The 15,000-nt window shown below is 42.7% G+C and overlaps 2 protein-coding genes across 3 annotated transcripts in view; both read right to left on the bottom strand.

The window, feature by feature from the left end:
- Positions 1 to 7,347, bottom strand: part of abcd1 (ATP-binding cassette, sub-family D (ALD), member 1) — a 14,767-nt gene extending 7,420 nt beyond the window's left edge. The window contains exons 1-8 of the mRNA XM_080445619.1: positions 6,532 to 7,347; positions 6,147 to 6,247; positions 5,026 to 5,183; positions 3,568 to 3,755; positions 2,854 to 3,028; positions 1,000 to 1,190; positions 712 to 892; positions 179 to 321 (exon numbers count right to left, since the gene is read on the bottom strand). Coding sequence (XP_080301745.1) covers positions 179 to 321; positions 712 to 892; positions 1,000 to 1,190; positions 2,854 to 3,028; positions 3,568 to 3,755; positions 5,026 to 5,183; positions 6,147 to 6,247; positions 6,532 to 6,648 — 1,254 coding nt within the window. The 5' untranslated portion in view covers positions 6,649 to 7,347. The remainder of the gene's footprint in view (positions 1 to 178; positions 322 to 711; positions 893 to 999; positions 1,191 to 2,853; positions 3,029 to 3,567; positions 3,756 to 5,025; positions 5,184 to 6,146; positions 6,248 to 6,531) is intronic.
- A 2,003-nt stretch (positions 7,348 to 9,350) lies between these two features.
- Positions 9,351 to 15,000, bottom strand: part of ccdc120a (coiled-coil domain containing 120a) — a 20,780-nt gene continuing 15,130 nt past the window's right edge. For both annotated transcript variants that reach the window (XM_080444635.1, XM_080444636.1), the window contains 4 exons: positions 14,327 to 14,413; positions 13,136 to 13,731; positions 12,709 to 12,964; positions 9,351 to 12,326 (listed from right to left, as the gene is read on the bottom strand). In XM_080444635.1, coding sequence (XP_080300761.1) covers positions 12,221 to 12,326; positions 12,709 to 12,964; positions 13,136 to 13,731; positions 14,327 to 14,413 — 1,045 coding nt within the window. In that variant the 3' untranslated portion in view covers positions 9,351 to 12,220. The remainder of the gene's footprint in view (positions 12,327 to 12,708; positions 12,965 to 13,135; positions 13,732 to 14,326; positions 14,414 to 15,000) is intronic.

The raw sequence follows: 15,000 nt of genomic DNA, 5'->3' as shown, positions 1-15,000 counted from the left end.
TGTGTGTGTGCGTGCGTGCGTGCGTGCGTGCGTGCGTGCGTGCGTGCGTGCGTGCGTGCGTGCGTGCGTGCGTGCGTGCGTGCGTGCGTGCGTGCGTGCGTGCGTGCGTGCGTGCGTGCGTGCGTGCGTGCGTGCGTGCGTGTGTGTGTGCGTGCATGCATGCACGTGTGTGTTATACCTCCTTATAGGAGGAGATGATTCTTTCCACAGCATCTGCTGCTGCATTGAGGAGGTTCCTGGCTGTAGTGAACGCCTGACTCCTCTCACTTACTAACTCCTCCTCTGGGAGGAGTAACGCTGCCTGTTTCACCTCCTCTGAGTCTGCAGGGAAGAGGAGAGGAGAGGAGAGGAGAGGAGAGGAGAGGAGAGGAGAGGAGAGGAGAGGAGAGGAGAGGAGAGGAGAGGAGAGGAGAGGAGAGGAGAGGAGAGAGGGTGTGTTTTCCAGATTATAAGTGTCCTGTGTGTATATAGACTAGTATATCGTGTGATTCGTTTATGTATTGTGTGATTCCTGTGTCTTGTGTATACAGAGTAGAGAGTACACCGTATTATAAGTGCCCTGTCTGTACAGTATACCATATTTTAAGTGTCCTGTGTTTATATAGAATATACATACTGTAAGTGTCCTGTGCGTACTGTATATAGTGTATACTATTATAAGTGTCCTGCATGTATAGAGTGACAAATGGCATGTATCTAATGTATATTTACCAGATTCGGAGTAGCCAGTAGCAGTAATAATGGGGAGTGCCACCATGAGCAGTCCAGCAGAGCTCCAGACATACTTCATCAGAAACTGTTCCAACATGACGTACCACAGGCGCTTCAGGAGGATCACGTTGATCTGAGAGGACAGGGACTCGTAACTCCTCCGTAACTGGGACATCTCCACCTGAAAAACAAACATAGCCAGAGACACATAACAATGTGAGACAAACAATGGTAGCAAAAGTACAAAAATGTTTTACTTAAGTAAAGTAGTAGTAGTAGTAGTAGTACCTTGTGTCCTCTGTAGAAGGCTATCTCTTCAGCATTACCGATAATTCTAGCATGGTTGGATCGTAGTTCTCCTATCCTCCTGGACTCCTCTGACACCAGCGCCCCGAATCCAGGAGAACAACTTTTCAGAACCTTGGCAGTCATCGCCACGACAACTCCCGCTATCACCGCCGGCCACGTGGTGCTGGCACCTGAGAGGGAGTACAATGATCAGATCCTAGATCAGCAACATTAGAATCAACCAACAACAGTAAGAAGTATAAGGATCAGATCCTAGATCAGTAACACTCATTATACAACAGGTAGTTCCGACCAAGCAATCTGATTGGTTGAAATAGCTATCTAGCCGTGCTTCAAACCAGCATGATAGCACGGGCCTAATCACATTAATAAATCACTCCACACTGCAGTCCGCACCTGATTAGACCATATATGGCACAGCCGATCTACAAGTTCACAACACGTCGCCAGGTATCGCACGGCGAAAATAGCCGATCTACAAGTTCACAACGCGTCGCCATCGCGACGCGTTGTCAGCTTGTAGATCAGTTATTTTGGCCACGTGACACGGTCGTACGACGGAGCATATAGCCTACTGGAATTCATTCCGCACAAGCATTGATAGCTCAGCTGTGTTGATGAGACGGTGCCTCAGAGCGCTGCTAGGGACTATTTAATGTCTCAGTCAAATAAACTCTTCTCTTTACAGGGAAACGGATAATAGCGAAACATTTTTATTATGAATTGCCCCACAATATGAATACACAATATGAGTAAAGTTGAAACATCATATCAGACCACTGAATTTAGCATCTCAGTGTTATTACTTAAAAAAAAAAGCATAGGTGTTTGAATGTTATGTTGCCATATTGTTTTGAAATATTTTTGAAACTTTAACCGTGAGCTTGGTGGAGGTTGGTTTAAGAAAAAGAAAAAACATAAAAAGGGGAATTCTACAGCATTCTGATCTGATTCTGGGTCTAAAATATGTAGTCACATCTGTAATTCTATCTATGTAGATCTGATCTACAAGCTGACAACGCGACGCGTTGTCAGCTTGTAGATCAGTTATTTTGGCCACGTGACACGGTCGTACGACGGAGCATATAGCCTACTGGAATTCATTCCACTGCGCAAGCATTGATAGCTCAGCTGTGTTGATGAGACGGTGCCTCAGAGCGCTGCTAGGGACTATTTAATGTCTCAGTCAAATAAACTCTTCTCTTTACAGGGAAACGGATAATAGCGAAACATTTTTATTATGAATTGCCCCACAATATGAATACATTTGGATGTGTTTTGTTGGTAACTGTTGTATAATCGCAATATTACACTCGAGGGTGTGCTTTACCTTACATTATTGGCACTTCAGTGATGCTCGCGGAACTCGGCTTCGCCTCGTTCCTGACCGCATCACTGGCGTGCCAATAATGACGGTAAAGCACACCCTCGAGTGTAATATTGCTTAATTAATTAATAGTGTGATTATCGAAAGATCAGAAAATTCTCAACCACTTCATATTTGACAGGGTTGTTTGACAGTATTGACATAGGTCTTAGACACATCAGACTTTACAATTACAATTACATTATTGGCACTTCAGTGATGCTCGCGGAAATCGGCTTCGCCTCGTTCCTGACCGCATCACTGGCGTGCCAATAATGACGGTAAAGCACACCCTCGAGTGTAATATTGCTTAATTAATTAATAGTGTGATTATCGAAAGATCAGAAAATTCTCAACCACTTCATATTTGACAGGGTTGTTTGACAGTATTGACATAGGTCTTAGACACATCAGACTTTACAATTACAATGAAATGATCAACAAAACCTACACACAGTCTGCCCTACCTTTAGAGTGAGCCGTGTGCAGCAGAGTGAGACAGGTCATTACAACATCCAGGACAGGTTTAGTTAAGTTGGAGTATAGATGAGCGACAGACGCCGTGAAGATAGACAGGTCATCTGTCAGACTCTGATCAGCATTGCACACCCGACCATCCAGATTACTCACTGCATAGTACGTCTGACACGGGCGCGCGCGCACACACACACACACACACACACACACACACACACACACACACACACACACACACACACACACACACACACACACACACACACACACAAAGATAATGATGTATTATTAAATGAAAGATAGGCCTGTACATTTGAGTACAAAGTATATTTGTGTGTCTATTTACTGTGTGTGTGTGTGTGTGTGTGTGTGTGTGTGTGTGTGTGTGTGTGTGTGTGTGTGTGTGTGTGTGTGTGTGTGTGTGTGTGTGTGTGTGTGTGTGTGTGTGTGTGTGCGCGCGTGCGTGTGTGTGTGTGTGTGTGTGTGTGTGCACGTGCGTGCGTGCGTGTGCGTTCAGAGTGGTGTGTATTATGTAAAGTGTAAGTCTGTATTAGCCAGGTCAGTAATGTAGTGTATGCGTGAATGCGTGCATTATAAACCTGGTCCGTGAAGTACAATTTTGGGTGTACATTATGCGTGTACTAAGTATTAACTTGGTCAATGCAGGACAGTGTGTATATTGTGTGTGCATTGTGTATATTAACCTGGTTAGTGAAGTACAGTGTGTACGCGTGGTTAACCAGTCTGGTTCTGAAGGCTAAGGCCAGCTGGCCCTCCAGGAACCTGATGGCTGAGTTGATGAATGTGGCAGGAACAGCAACCAGCAGCCATTTACTGAGTTCAAACAGGAACTGTTCGGGCTGTTTCTTAACGATGCTCTTCACAATCATACCTGAAACAATCACAGCTATTATTATTATTATTATTATGATTAGCCTTTATTTGCCCTGCATGAGGTGAGTGATAAAAGGACGTCATAGAGGGTGATCTCTGATAACCCCTATAGTTCATAAGGGTGTGTGATTATTTTTCCTGAGAGGCCACTGTGATTGAATAACGTTTTTTGTGTTTTATTGTGGGTTCAATTATTTTATATAATCGTACATATTGTATGTTGTGATGTTTGTGATCTGTGCTACCCCTTATAAAATAGATGTTTGATCTCAATGAGACTTCCTGCTTGGTCAAATAAATAAATAATAGCTGACCAATCTGTGCAAGCTAAACATGGCCACCATTAAAAAACACAGTTTTTGTGTTGATCAAATGCTACTTTGTGACTGAATAAGACTATGGGTATGTGATTAACTAATTCACCCGGGAATTTGTCAGAGCTCTTGGTAGCCAAGTCAATTCAAGCCTAGCCTCGATCTCCAGGCTTTTATTGTTTAGTTTTGCTAAAAAATAAAAGCCTGGACCAGCGAGTCGGTGTACCCGGTATAGGAAGTGTTTCATTTCCCCAACCAACCAGAGTGCAGTGGGCGTCGCTCGTAATGTTGTGTTGACGGGGCGGGGGCTGACGGACAGATCGGTGAACCAATGGAATCAGGCGCATTCTCTCCGAGCTGATTTTAAACCCGCCCCTCTATACACGAAAGCAGGAAGGCTAGTGCAGCCTAATTCAAGCCAAACACAGGCCTTTGGTTGGATAACCTTGGACAACAATGAATGCCCAGGCAATAATCTATATTCCATATAACAAAATATAATATAACAAATAACATCACAACTATTGTCCTACAATTAGGGTGTCCGGTTTGTCAGTCTGTGCGGCCCTCTGTCTTGTGCAAATCACAGTACATCCTTCCTAAACTAATACAATATGTGGACAGAAGGACAGAGGGATTACCATATAGAGCTCCCATATTGCATTTGGGATATAATGGTTGAAATGGCAATGGCATTTGTCCGCCAATGTAAATATATTACCACGCTGAACTGAGAGTGTGACACACCAAAACTGATATATTATCCAATTATCCATATAAAATTGTGTTGTTTTGAACGGCTACACCCACAGTAGCGCAGGTAAGAGAGATACGGTCATGATGGTACACACACGCACGCACGCACGCACGCACGCACGCACGCACGCACGCACGCACACGCACACGCACACGCACACACACACACACACACACACACACACACACAGTTCATACCATCCAGTCTGGCTACATATATGGACAGGAATGTTCTGGTGATGAGAGCCAGAGAGTGGAGTCCCAGTAAACCCAGCTCCTTGCACAGCAGTCTGGGAAACAAGATCTTCAACAACTTGGTTAGCCTCTGGAGGAACTCCCTGTCCACTGCGGTAGACCTAGACACATACACATTAGTTTATATTATTTATTTTACTTAACCTAGGAAAACCTCAAAAAATGTGACTTAAAACCGGGAAAGCATATATTCTGTGTCATTTTAGATTTTTCTGTTGGCTATTCCAAAATTGCAGATATACAAGCTCACAGCGCATTGTGAGCTTGTACATCTGCTAATTTTGAACATTTTTGAAAAATCTTGAAAGTGTGAAAACTACTGATTTAGAAGGAATATGTAGAATCGGCCTCAGGTCTTAACTCTATAAACGCCATTGACTCGAAAACGCGTCAATAACTACTTAATCCACCCACGCCATTGACGCGTTAGACGCGTTGGATTTGCGTTCATTGTTTAATCTCTGATCGCGCTATGCTGCTTAAAATTCAATGTTATTCTCGAGTTCCACTTACTTCACCCATATCTGCATCCGGTTTCATGTCCTGGGTTCCGTTTCCGGTTTTTGATTATTTTCCCCCGGTTATTTCGTCCAAAATAGGTAAACAAACGGTTTTTCACACGGTATGACGGACAAACGGACATATTCTCTTCTATAATCTATGGTCTGGGTGACGATCAGTCATCGCCGTCGTGTATCACAACGTAATTTTGACGATCAAAACAATCTGGGAGGACGTCACATCCGTTTTCATGGTTTTCCCTGTCTAATCGCCCAAGAAGGGTAACAGTGACACCAGGAGCTGATCAAGCTATCATGTGCTGCTCTCTGGTGGCGGATTTGTGCGGCGTCTTTAAAAAACAGTCTGATAAATTATTTTCATGAAAATTTTCAAAATATAAAAATAAAAAAAACACAAAAATTGCTGGCAATGGGGGAGTACTTTATGAAAATACTCTGGCAGTCTTGGATTAAAAAAGACTAAACATTAGAATATAATAGTTGTAGTAGTTCATAAGTGTGTGTGAACACGCGCACAATGCCGCGCACATGCATTGCACACACCTCTTGCTCCTTCTCTTCGCTCCACCCTCATCCAATAGACAGATCTGGGAGCCATTGGCCACGCCCACTGGTGCAGTAGGCGCACCCACCCGGGCCCCTTTCTGAATAACAACAAGTAGATTTAGTTACATTGATTGATTAGACAACTAACCACAGGTAAATTATTTAAGGTCAAATTTACCTTAAATAAGAGTAAGACAAGAGTAAATCGGATTTGATTTATTGATCAATAAACTTTTATTGATTTAATTTATAGTTGGCTGTTCTTATTAACTGATCAACACATTCATCTATTAAATCATATGCATTCATTGCTCAGTAGTACCATGTGATTTTTTTGTTGTCGTTGTAATGTTATAACTTAGTAATGAATATGCTGGGTCACCTGTAGTCTCTTCCAGATGTAAGGAGAGAGTTTTTTGACGGCGTAGGCAGCGAGCAACAGGGCGACCCCTTGCTGAGTCCGAGTGCTCCTCTTCAACTGAGACACGACACCACTCATTATCACTGTTTCTGACTGCTTAACCTGAAGAAGCCTATTTCATATGTGTATCAGATTGTAGATGTCATTCCAGGTGTCTATCTCTTATCAGTGATCAGTGCCTTTGACACCTTCAACTTCAGCAGCATGACTCTCTAAATGACCACTATCTGAAGATAAAAACATGTGTTTTCTCCACTTTTAAAAGGGGCCACTAGCTACCTACCATCCATGTCTACATGAACCCCCCCACTGATCCATCTCACGTGCAACAACCTTTCACCCAGTTCAGTTCAAGTGAGGTTAGCAGCGTTAGCCTGGTTCCCGTTAGCTGGTGCTTCTTCTACACTGAAGCTAACGGGCTAAAAAAAAAAACATCAGACGAAATGAAAAGCACGTTAAAAGCGTCAACACGATCACATGCGACAGCACTGCTGCGCTACATAAGAAAGACAACGAACAGGAACTTCTCTGACTTTCTTCTACCGCATGACAACAAAGACAGTCACTGGAACAGCTGCCACTGTGGGGAAAGTTTAGATCAAAATAAAACTATTTTTTCGCCCCTGTCGCGGTGAACATGTTTATCCTACTGCATACTCCTTCCTACGGCGCCTTTTAATTCCTTCATCTGTAGCAGATCTCAAATGAAAGCTTTGAAAAGGCGTCTGTTCCGTCGTTCCAACATTACAGGAACAAGTACCTATAGGCTTTAGTAGGCTGGTCCTCCTACTACTGTACGATACTTACAGGAAACTAACTTTGAAGTCATTATTCTCTTTCCAAAGTCCAAACTCACCTTTCGCCTCCGGGGGGCGACGTTGGACCCCGTTGTTGTTAGGAATGAACGTTATGACAATGTTGTAAAGGCTACACAGTGAAATCCTCAGTGGTGGAAAGTAACCAAGTACATTTACTCAAGTACTGTACTTCAATTCAATTTTGATGTATTTTTTACTTCAGTGGTGTGTTTCCAATTTTCAATAGCCTATTAACTGTTTATATGTTTTGCATAGTAGTGTATATTTGTCTGTCATTAAATGTTTCGATGAATTGAGTACAAAGGACCCCAATGGAAACAAGCCATAGGCTTTCTTGGGTTTAAAATCCTCTTAGTAGACCTTGTATTGAACTGGCTGCTTACTTTACTGTGTTTTTTTTTGCAAAAATCAATCAATCAATCAAGCTGTGGAGCAATAGAGACATCATTCTTTTTCTTCCAGTTTTAAAGGCAGGGTCTGGGTAAGTGATGTGTTTTGTTAAAATAAGTGTTTAACAGCACTATATACCGAATTAATGACAATGATGTTGTATTCATACTTACATAATAGTATTATATTTGAGACTATATAGCTGGCTTTGTTTAATGATCTAGTGGCACTGTGTGGCAGCACACATGCATATCTGTTTTTTAACAAAAAAACAAAAATCAAAAACAAAAACCGCAAACAGCAGTAAGCAGTATGACTGACCACAGAAACCCATTCAGGAAAAACTTCAAATAGAGAAATGTACAATTAAAAAGATAGAAAATGTTTTATTTTACAGAATGTGTAGAGTTTGTTCATATACATAACAATGCCTTTAAATATTATCTTTTTTTTTTACAAATCACATTCAGATTTTTCGAACACACTTTAATAATAACAACCTTCTCATTGAGTCAAATAGCTGAGATCAAGTGAGAATCGAGATGCTTATTTCATTGGTCTAAAAATATTGAGGGGGGGCCGGAGGACTCACATCAACAGGTTTTTTACATAGAACAGTCCAGTCACAAGTCTGAGCCATTAAGTGAACCCGTTGGTCCAGATGGATGGACTAGTCCTTGTGTGAGAGGAGCATGCAGGTTTCATTATAGATTATGGCTGCTAGAGTTTTGGTACAGACAGCATAATAACAATCTATATACACGGGAGAGAACAGGGATTAAATAACAGTCAGTACTAACAGCCAATAGTGCTGAGGAAAATTTGATAAAGTCTACAGACTGTTTTTACCAGAGGCCTGTCTGTCTGTCTGTCTGTCTGTTGGTCTGTAATGTAGCCTACAGTTTCATCCAGAGACAGTCTGTCTGTCTGTTTATCTGTAGTCTACGCTCTTCTCCATTCTCAGCCCAGATGTTTTCTTACAGTGTCAATTTAAGATAGCACCGATCTGGGTACAACTAACTATTAAATAAAAACAATCATATTTCAAATATGATTTACATCATTTTGTAAATGCTAGTGCAAGTTCAACAGTGGAAAATCCCAGTCCATCATTTGATCTGAGTCAGGAAGATCAGGTTCACTGCGCGCACACACGCACGCGCGCACACACACACACACGCACGCGCACACGCACACACACACACACACACACACACACACACACACACACACACACACACACACACACACACACACACACACACACACACACACACACCTGAAGAGTGAGTGAGCGCACACCGAGAAGGGCCGGACCAAACACTGCTCTGAAGCTAGTATAAATCAAGCTTAAGGTTAAGGGAGAGACAGGTTGTAGTCTGGCCCTGGTTTGTCTTCACGACAAAAAAAGTTCACTGTTCCCCTATTGGAACAGTTCTATTGTCAATTTCACTGTAGAACAGTTCTATTGTCAATTTCACTGTAGAACAGTTCTATTGTCTATTTCACTGTAGAACGGTTCTATAGTCTATTTCACTGAACAGTTCAAGCTCAGAACTGTTCTGCCATGACAGCTCTCCAGTGGAACAATTTCTTGCTGGGTATTTCTGCATAGAGCAGACCATTGGTTTTCACGATGTAGTTTATCGTCATTGATCGATCAGTTAATTTACAATAACCATTTAGATATCAACTAGCAATAACTAAATAGAAACACATTTTAATGCTTAAAGGATTGAGAAGTGAGAACCCACCTTTTGCGCAACTAAACTACCAGTACTTAAAGCTTTAGCTCTGTGTACCAGGCAGTATTTGATAATCCTTTGCCTATAGGCGCAGATTCTTACCCTGGTCTTTGAAGCCTTCCAAACATGTGATAAACATATTTCAGTACGGACAGACACCACAGAGCTTCTGGCGACTCAATGTTAACTTTCAAACTCAATAACTTTCAAATCATTAATTTTAAAGTGTTAAAGTGTCATTTTATTTTTAATAACTGTTATTTTACGCAACTCGTTCCATTGGAATTGGCTCCTATGGAGAAAACCAGCCACTGATTGGTGGAGCTGAGAAACCAAGCGGACAGAATAGAAACCTGACTGCCTTAAGGTCTTTCTTTAGTCATTTGATGCACTGGAACAAGTCAACAATATCATATTTCATCACCTTTTAAACAAACACAATGTCACAACTTCAAAAAGAACAAACATACATTTCAGTTCAATACATGCATATCTCATTTGACATGTACAATTTGTCAGTGTAACAGACTGGCTGAGTAGATGTTACTCTGATCATTTCCACAATACATAAATATAAAAACAAATCAGTCAATCAGCTGATTGATAATTCAATCAATCTGTCAGTCAGTCAGTTGTGTTGCATTTGTTGAGCTAATTCAACCAAACAACCAAATAAGACCTGATGGCGGTGAAGCTGACTCTTATTGCCTCTCACAGACTGTTACAAATCCACTCACATAAACACTGGATGCACGTCCCTTATTTTACAGCAGATTAGACTCAACTTTCTTTGTCATAGTTTGTCATTCCCTGTCCTACAGAGAAAAACCGTGCCAATTGTCTGTCTTGCAGAGACAAACAATACTAATGGTTGTGTGTGTCCTACAGAGACACCAATACTGTCTGTCCAACGGGGACAAACAACAGTGACTGCGTAGGAAAGCGTGTCCCGTCTTGTTGATACCGTCTTGTTAAACATTAGAAGGACAGCCACAAGCTATCCACATTTAGAATTATCAATATCGCGCCCATATACATATAAAAGCATAGATTGTTATAAGGGTTCTATTTCCGTGTTGCAGCCACCTACTTTGCTGGGGGACCCAATGACTCTTATTGCTACCATAACCAGTGCATTCTCACATTGAACAAATGCGTCACATTGATTACTTCCTCTTCTGTGTGTTTGACACGAACGCACAGCGTTGCTATAGATGGAAATGTCTGTTCTACACATTTATTTCTATTGTGCTTTGATTGTATTGGACACCATGTGGCCTGTCCTGAGCAGGCTGGTGTCTTCCAGTACAAACCTGAGAGTCACTAATCCTGTTCATTTGGCTTTAAAGCACTATGACCTGATCGAAATCTTCCACTGATTATCAAAAGTGGAATATATATTTATATATAAACCTTTTTTTTTAAATAACTTGCTGGTTGTTTTGCAAGGACAGTAGACCCGTATCTGTCCATTAGGCTGCTGATTTCACTTAAAAACTTTTGGACTGACAAAATTCATCTGCAAAAACACTGAATATCAAAAGTCCAGTTCATATTATAAAACATTGGCGTATTGATTATTATATTTTTTTCTGAGCTGATTGTACAAGCAGGAGAACCTGAATTGAAAGTGTAAGGACATCTTAAGACTAGAGCTCCAACATACTGTACATATACACAGGATGTGATGTCACCATGTTAGTATGACCTCTCTAGACCTGGTTTAGAGGGTTTAGTTTGGTCGTCGTGATGGCTGACAGCTGGTTTCAACAGGTTCACTCAGTTATAGACAGAGATGATGATAGAATCCATTCAGGACTGCTGGTTCAATCCGCAGTACAGAAAGTACTGCCAATACTGCCGATGTGCTCCTGAGCAGGGACCTGCTGTATATATCCCACATAATACACCCCTTCGTGTGGTATTTTAGCAGTGGCACTGAAGACAAGCTACTGTTAAGACCGCGTTATAATTAGTTACATGTTGGTGTGTTGCACACCGCAAATAGCTGATCTACAAACTCACAATGCGACGTGTTGCAAGCTTGTAGATCAGCTATTTTTGGTGCAAGACACGGTTAAGTATAAATCAGGCGTTAATAAACCATTTGCTAAAATTGTTTTACATACCTGGCGGATTTCGGTACCATGGGTTGGTACAGTACATATAGCAGACGTGCAAACACTGCGTGGCTTTAGATTCACTAGCTGTTGGGAAATAATTACACCAGGTGCTAACAGTCCACTGTCCACATGTGGAAAAGCTCCACAAGCTTGGCACTGATGACCAGCTAACATGAGCTAGCACTGAAATACAGCAGGTACAGATTCCAATAACTAGTTTCAGTTGGAATCAGAATGTGTTTGTTTTAAATGTTTGTTCTTAATATGAATGTGTGTGAATATCAATCAAGCTGGTCAGAGGAACAGTCCTGTAACAATCGGCAAGCTTCAATCGCCACAACAGATAATGGCCAATGTGGCCATATAATCAACAACCAATGTGGCCTGTTGAAGTTCTCTTTTCACTGTCTGTGTCAGTTAAATGAGTGGAATCATTTAAAAGAATGTCAGTGCATGGTCCCAGCACACAGAAAAAACAGCCAATTCAACCATCAATGGCTGTCATCAAGGATACCAGCCTAGGATTGGTTAAAAAACATGTCTGTCTAACTGTCCAGGTGTCCTGGTACGTGGATCAGACTAGGGTGCCAGGAGAAGGTAGTTCTGTTGTTTTCTCCTTCTGATGCATTTCCTGTTTCTGGGCTGGGAAGGAGTCCTGGTAGAGAGAGCTATCAATAGACCTGAGAGAGAGACACAGACAGACAAGATAAGAGAGACAAAGATGAAAAGACAGAAAAGGCAACAGAGGGAAAGAGCGAGGGAATTACTCCAATTTGCCTTTTGTATTTAGAAAATTCAAGTATTCTCTCTCATTTGTCTCTCTCACACGCACGCATGCACACGCGCGTGCAAGTGTGCACACACACACACACACACACACACACACACACACACACACACACACACACACACACACACACACACACACACACACACACACACACACACACACACACACACGCACACACACACACACTTAAATGCTGTATTTGAATCCACAAACTACATTATAATGAGAAGGGATTCACATAAGAGATGGACCTTTCATAAACACACTCTGACCTGCCATGCAATGGGTGTCCATGGAAAGTGGCTGAGTGGGGCAGGTGTGTTGCAGGTTTATGATGTGTTGTGGGTGGGTACTGAAGATTTGTCTCCATCTGATAGGCTGACATCTGTGTCCCACCGTGAGTGGTCCGTCTGCGCTGCAGAGCCCCTCCCCCGGTGACGGGACCTTTCACCTTTGCATTGACCTTTCCATTCAGCTGATTAGAATGGCCGGAGGCTAAGGTGTTCCGCATGTACCAATCCCTTAAACCTGCCAATCAAAACAAACCCACCAAATCACATTTGCTTTTAAACTTGTGTAAAATGATACACTACTACTACTAGTAGTAGTATGAGGATTACTAGTAGAAGTAGTACTGATACAAGTAGTACCACAAGTAGTAGTAGAATAGTAATAGTGGTAGTAGGACAGTACTATTACCTTCCAGTGCAAGGGCTTTGTGTAGATTCCTTGTGGCTTCCTCCAGCTGTCCCTCCTGGTTCGGAGGAGGGGGAGGGGGCCTGGAGGGGGGGTGAAGGTGTGGGTGGGGGTCAGGCTGGAGGTGAGGATGAGTAGAGTGATGGAATGGAAGGTCAGCTTGGTTGTGCTGCTGTGGAAACGGCCCACAGGATTTGGTCCGAGTTACTTTGGCCCGATGAGTGTCACATGGCAGGTTCCTGGACACAGCAGGGGCGGTGGGGTTTTCACTGTAGTGCTGAAACACGATTGGCTGTCTGGAGTTGCCCTGGGAATGTTGCCGTTGTATGTTTGTCTTCTGCTGTTTGCTCCAGATGTAGTCCAACAGGATGTCACTATAACCTCCTCTTCCTCTCTCTGCCCTTCTGCCCATTTCATGGTTGGTGGTTCTGTTGTGTCCATTCACACCTCCCTCCTCCTCTTCGGAACTGACCCCGCCCTCATTGCTTCTATCCCCGTCCCCCGCCCTTCCTCCTGGTTGGCTGGGGACTGAGGGGGAGGAGCCATCTGGAGAGAAGTTAGGCTGGGGGAGGAGTCTGTGGTTTTGGCCTTCCTCTGCTCTGTGGAGGAGAGAAGAGAGAGTGTCGAGAGCGATTCAAACTTTGTCCCGCCGCAGTGTCCTGTGCCGAACATAGCAGATTTACAAGCTCCCCAAGCTTGTAGGTCTTCTATTCTCTGCTGTTCTCCGCACACGACACCATCGCGTGATGGAGCATAAATTAGGGTTCAGATGGAAAAAGTGAGAGAAAGAGAAGTGACAGCCAATACTTTTAATTACTTATTAATTTGTCACTACATGGCAAATGTATACTTCCTTGCTGTCACTGTTTGTAAGTCGTACATCTTGCACACAGCAGTTTGCAATGCACAGCGATATTTGTCTTATAAATTGCTTTGTCCTATATTTCATGTTCTTTGCACCTCAACCGAAACCTGTATGTCCTACATGCTGGCAATAAAGAGTTTCTGGCCCTGATGGCTTTGCTAGTGGATGAGGTCTTTGGCTATCTTCATCTATCACATGGTTTCATCACGTGTCCATGGATAGTCTCCCGGACAAAAACAGTTCAGATGGATTCTGGTCAAATATAACTCAGATGGATTCTGGGTAAACCACGTATTGTTCACCAGATCAGGACTATTGAAGAGGCTCACCTGATGTGCACTGTGATTTGTCCATTACGAGACAGGAGGGGCGTGGTCAAAACATTGCTCCCATCTGGATTGGACACACGGCTAGGACTAGAGCACCACCCCCAACACACACACACACACACACACACACACACACACACACACACACACACACACACACGCGCACACACACACACACACACACAAATAAACTTAAACATTAATAAACATTAACAGCATTTAGGATGTGTAGGAGTATCATTGTATTAAGCAATGCATACAAGTCTTTCTGTGTCTGTGTCGGTATTTCAGTGTGAGTGTGAGTGTGAGTGTGTGTGTGTGTGTGTGTGTGTGTGTGTGTGTGTGTGTGTGTGTGTGTGTGTGTGTGTGTGTGTGTGTGTGTGTGTGTGTGTGTGTTTATTTCTGTGCATGTATGTTAGTATCTGTATATGTGTGTGTGTGTGTGTGTGTGTGTGTGTGTGTGTGTGTGTGTGTGTGTGTGTGTGTGTGTGTGTGTGTGTGTGTGTGTGTGTGTGTGTGTGTGTGTGTGTGTGTGTGTGTGTGGATGTGTGTGTGTGTGTGTGTGTTTATTTCTGTGCATGTATGTGAGTATCTGTATGTGCGTGTATGTGTGTGTGTGTGTGTGTGTGTGTGTGTGTGTGTGTGTGTGTGTGTGTGTGTGTGTGTGTGTGTGT

Source organism: Gymnoscopelus braueri (genome assembly GCF_963280865.1).
Source record: "Gymnoscopelus braueri genome assembly, chromosome: 12".
In the NCBI taxonomy this organism is placed as follows: Eukaryota; Metazoa; Chordata; class Actinopteri; order Myctophiformes; family Myctophidae; genus Gymnoscopelus; species Gymnoscopelus braueri.
This window is presented reverse-complemented; position numbering and strand designations above follow the sequence as displayed.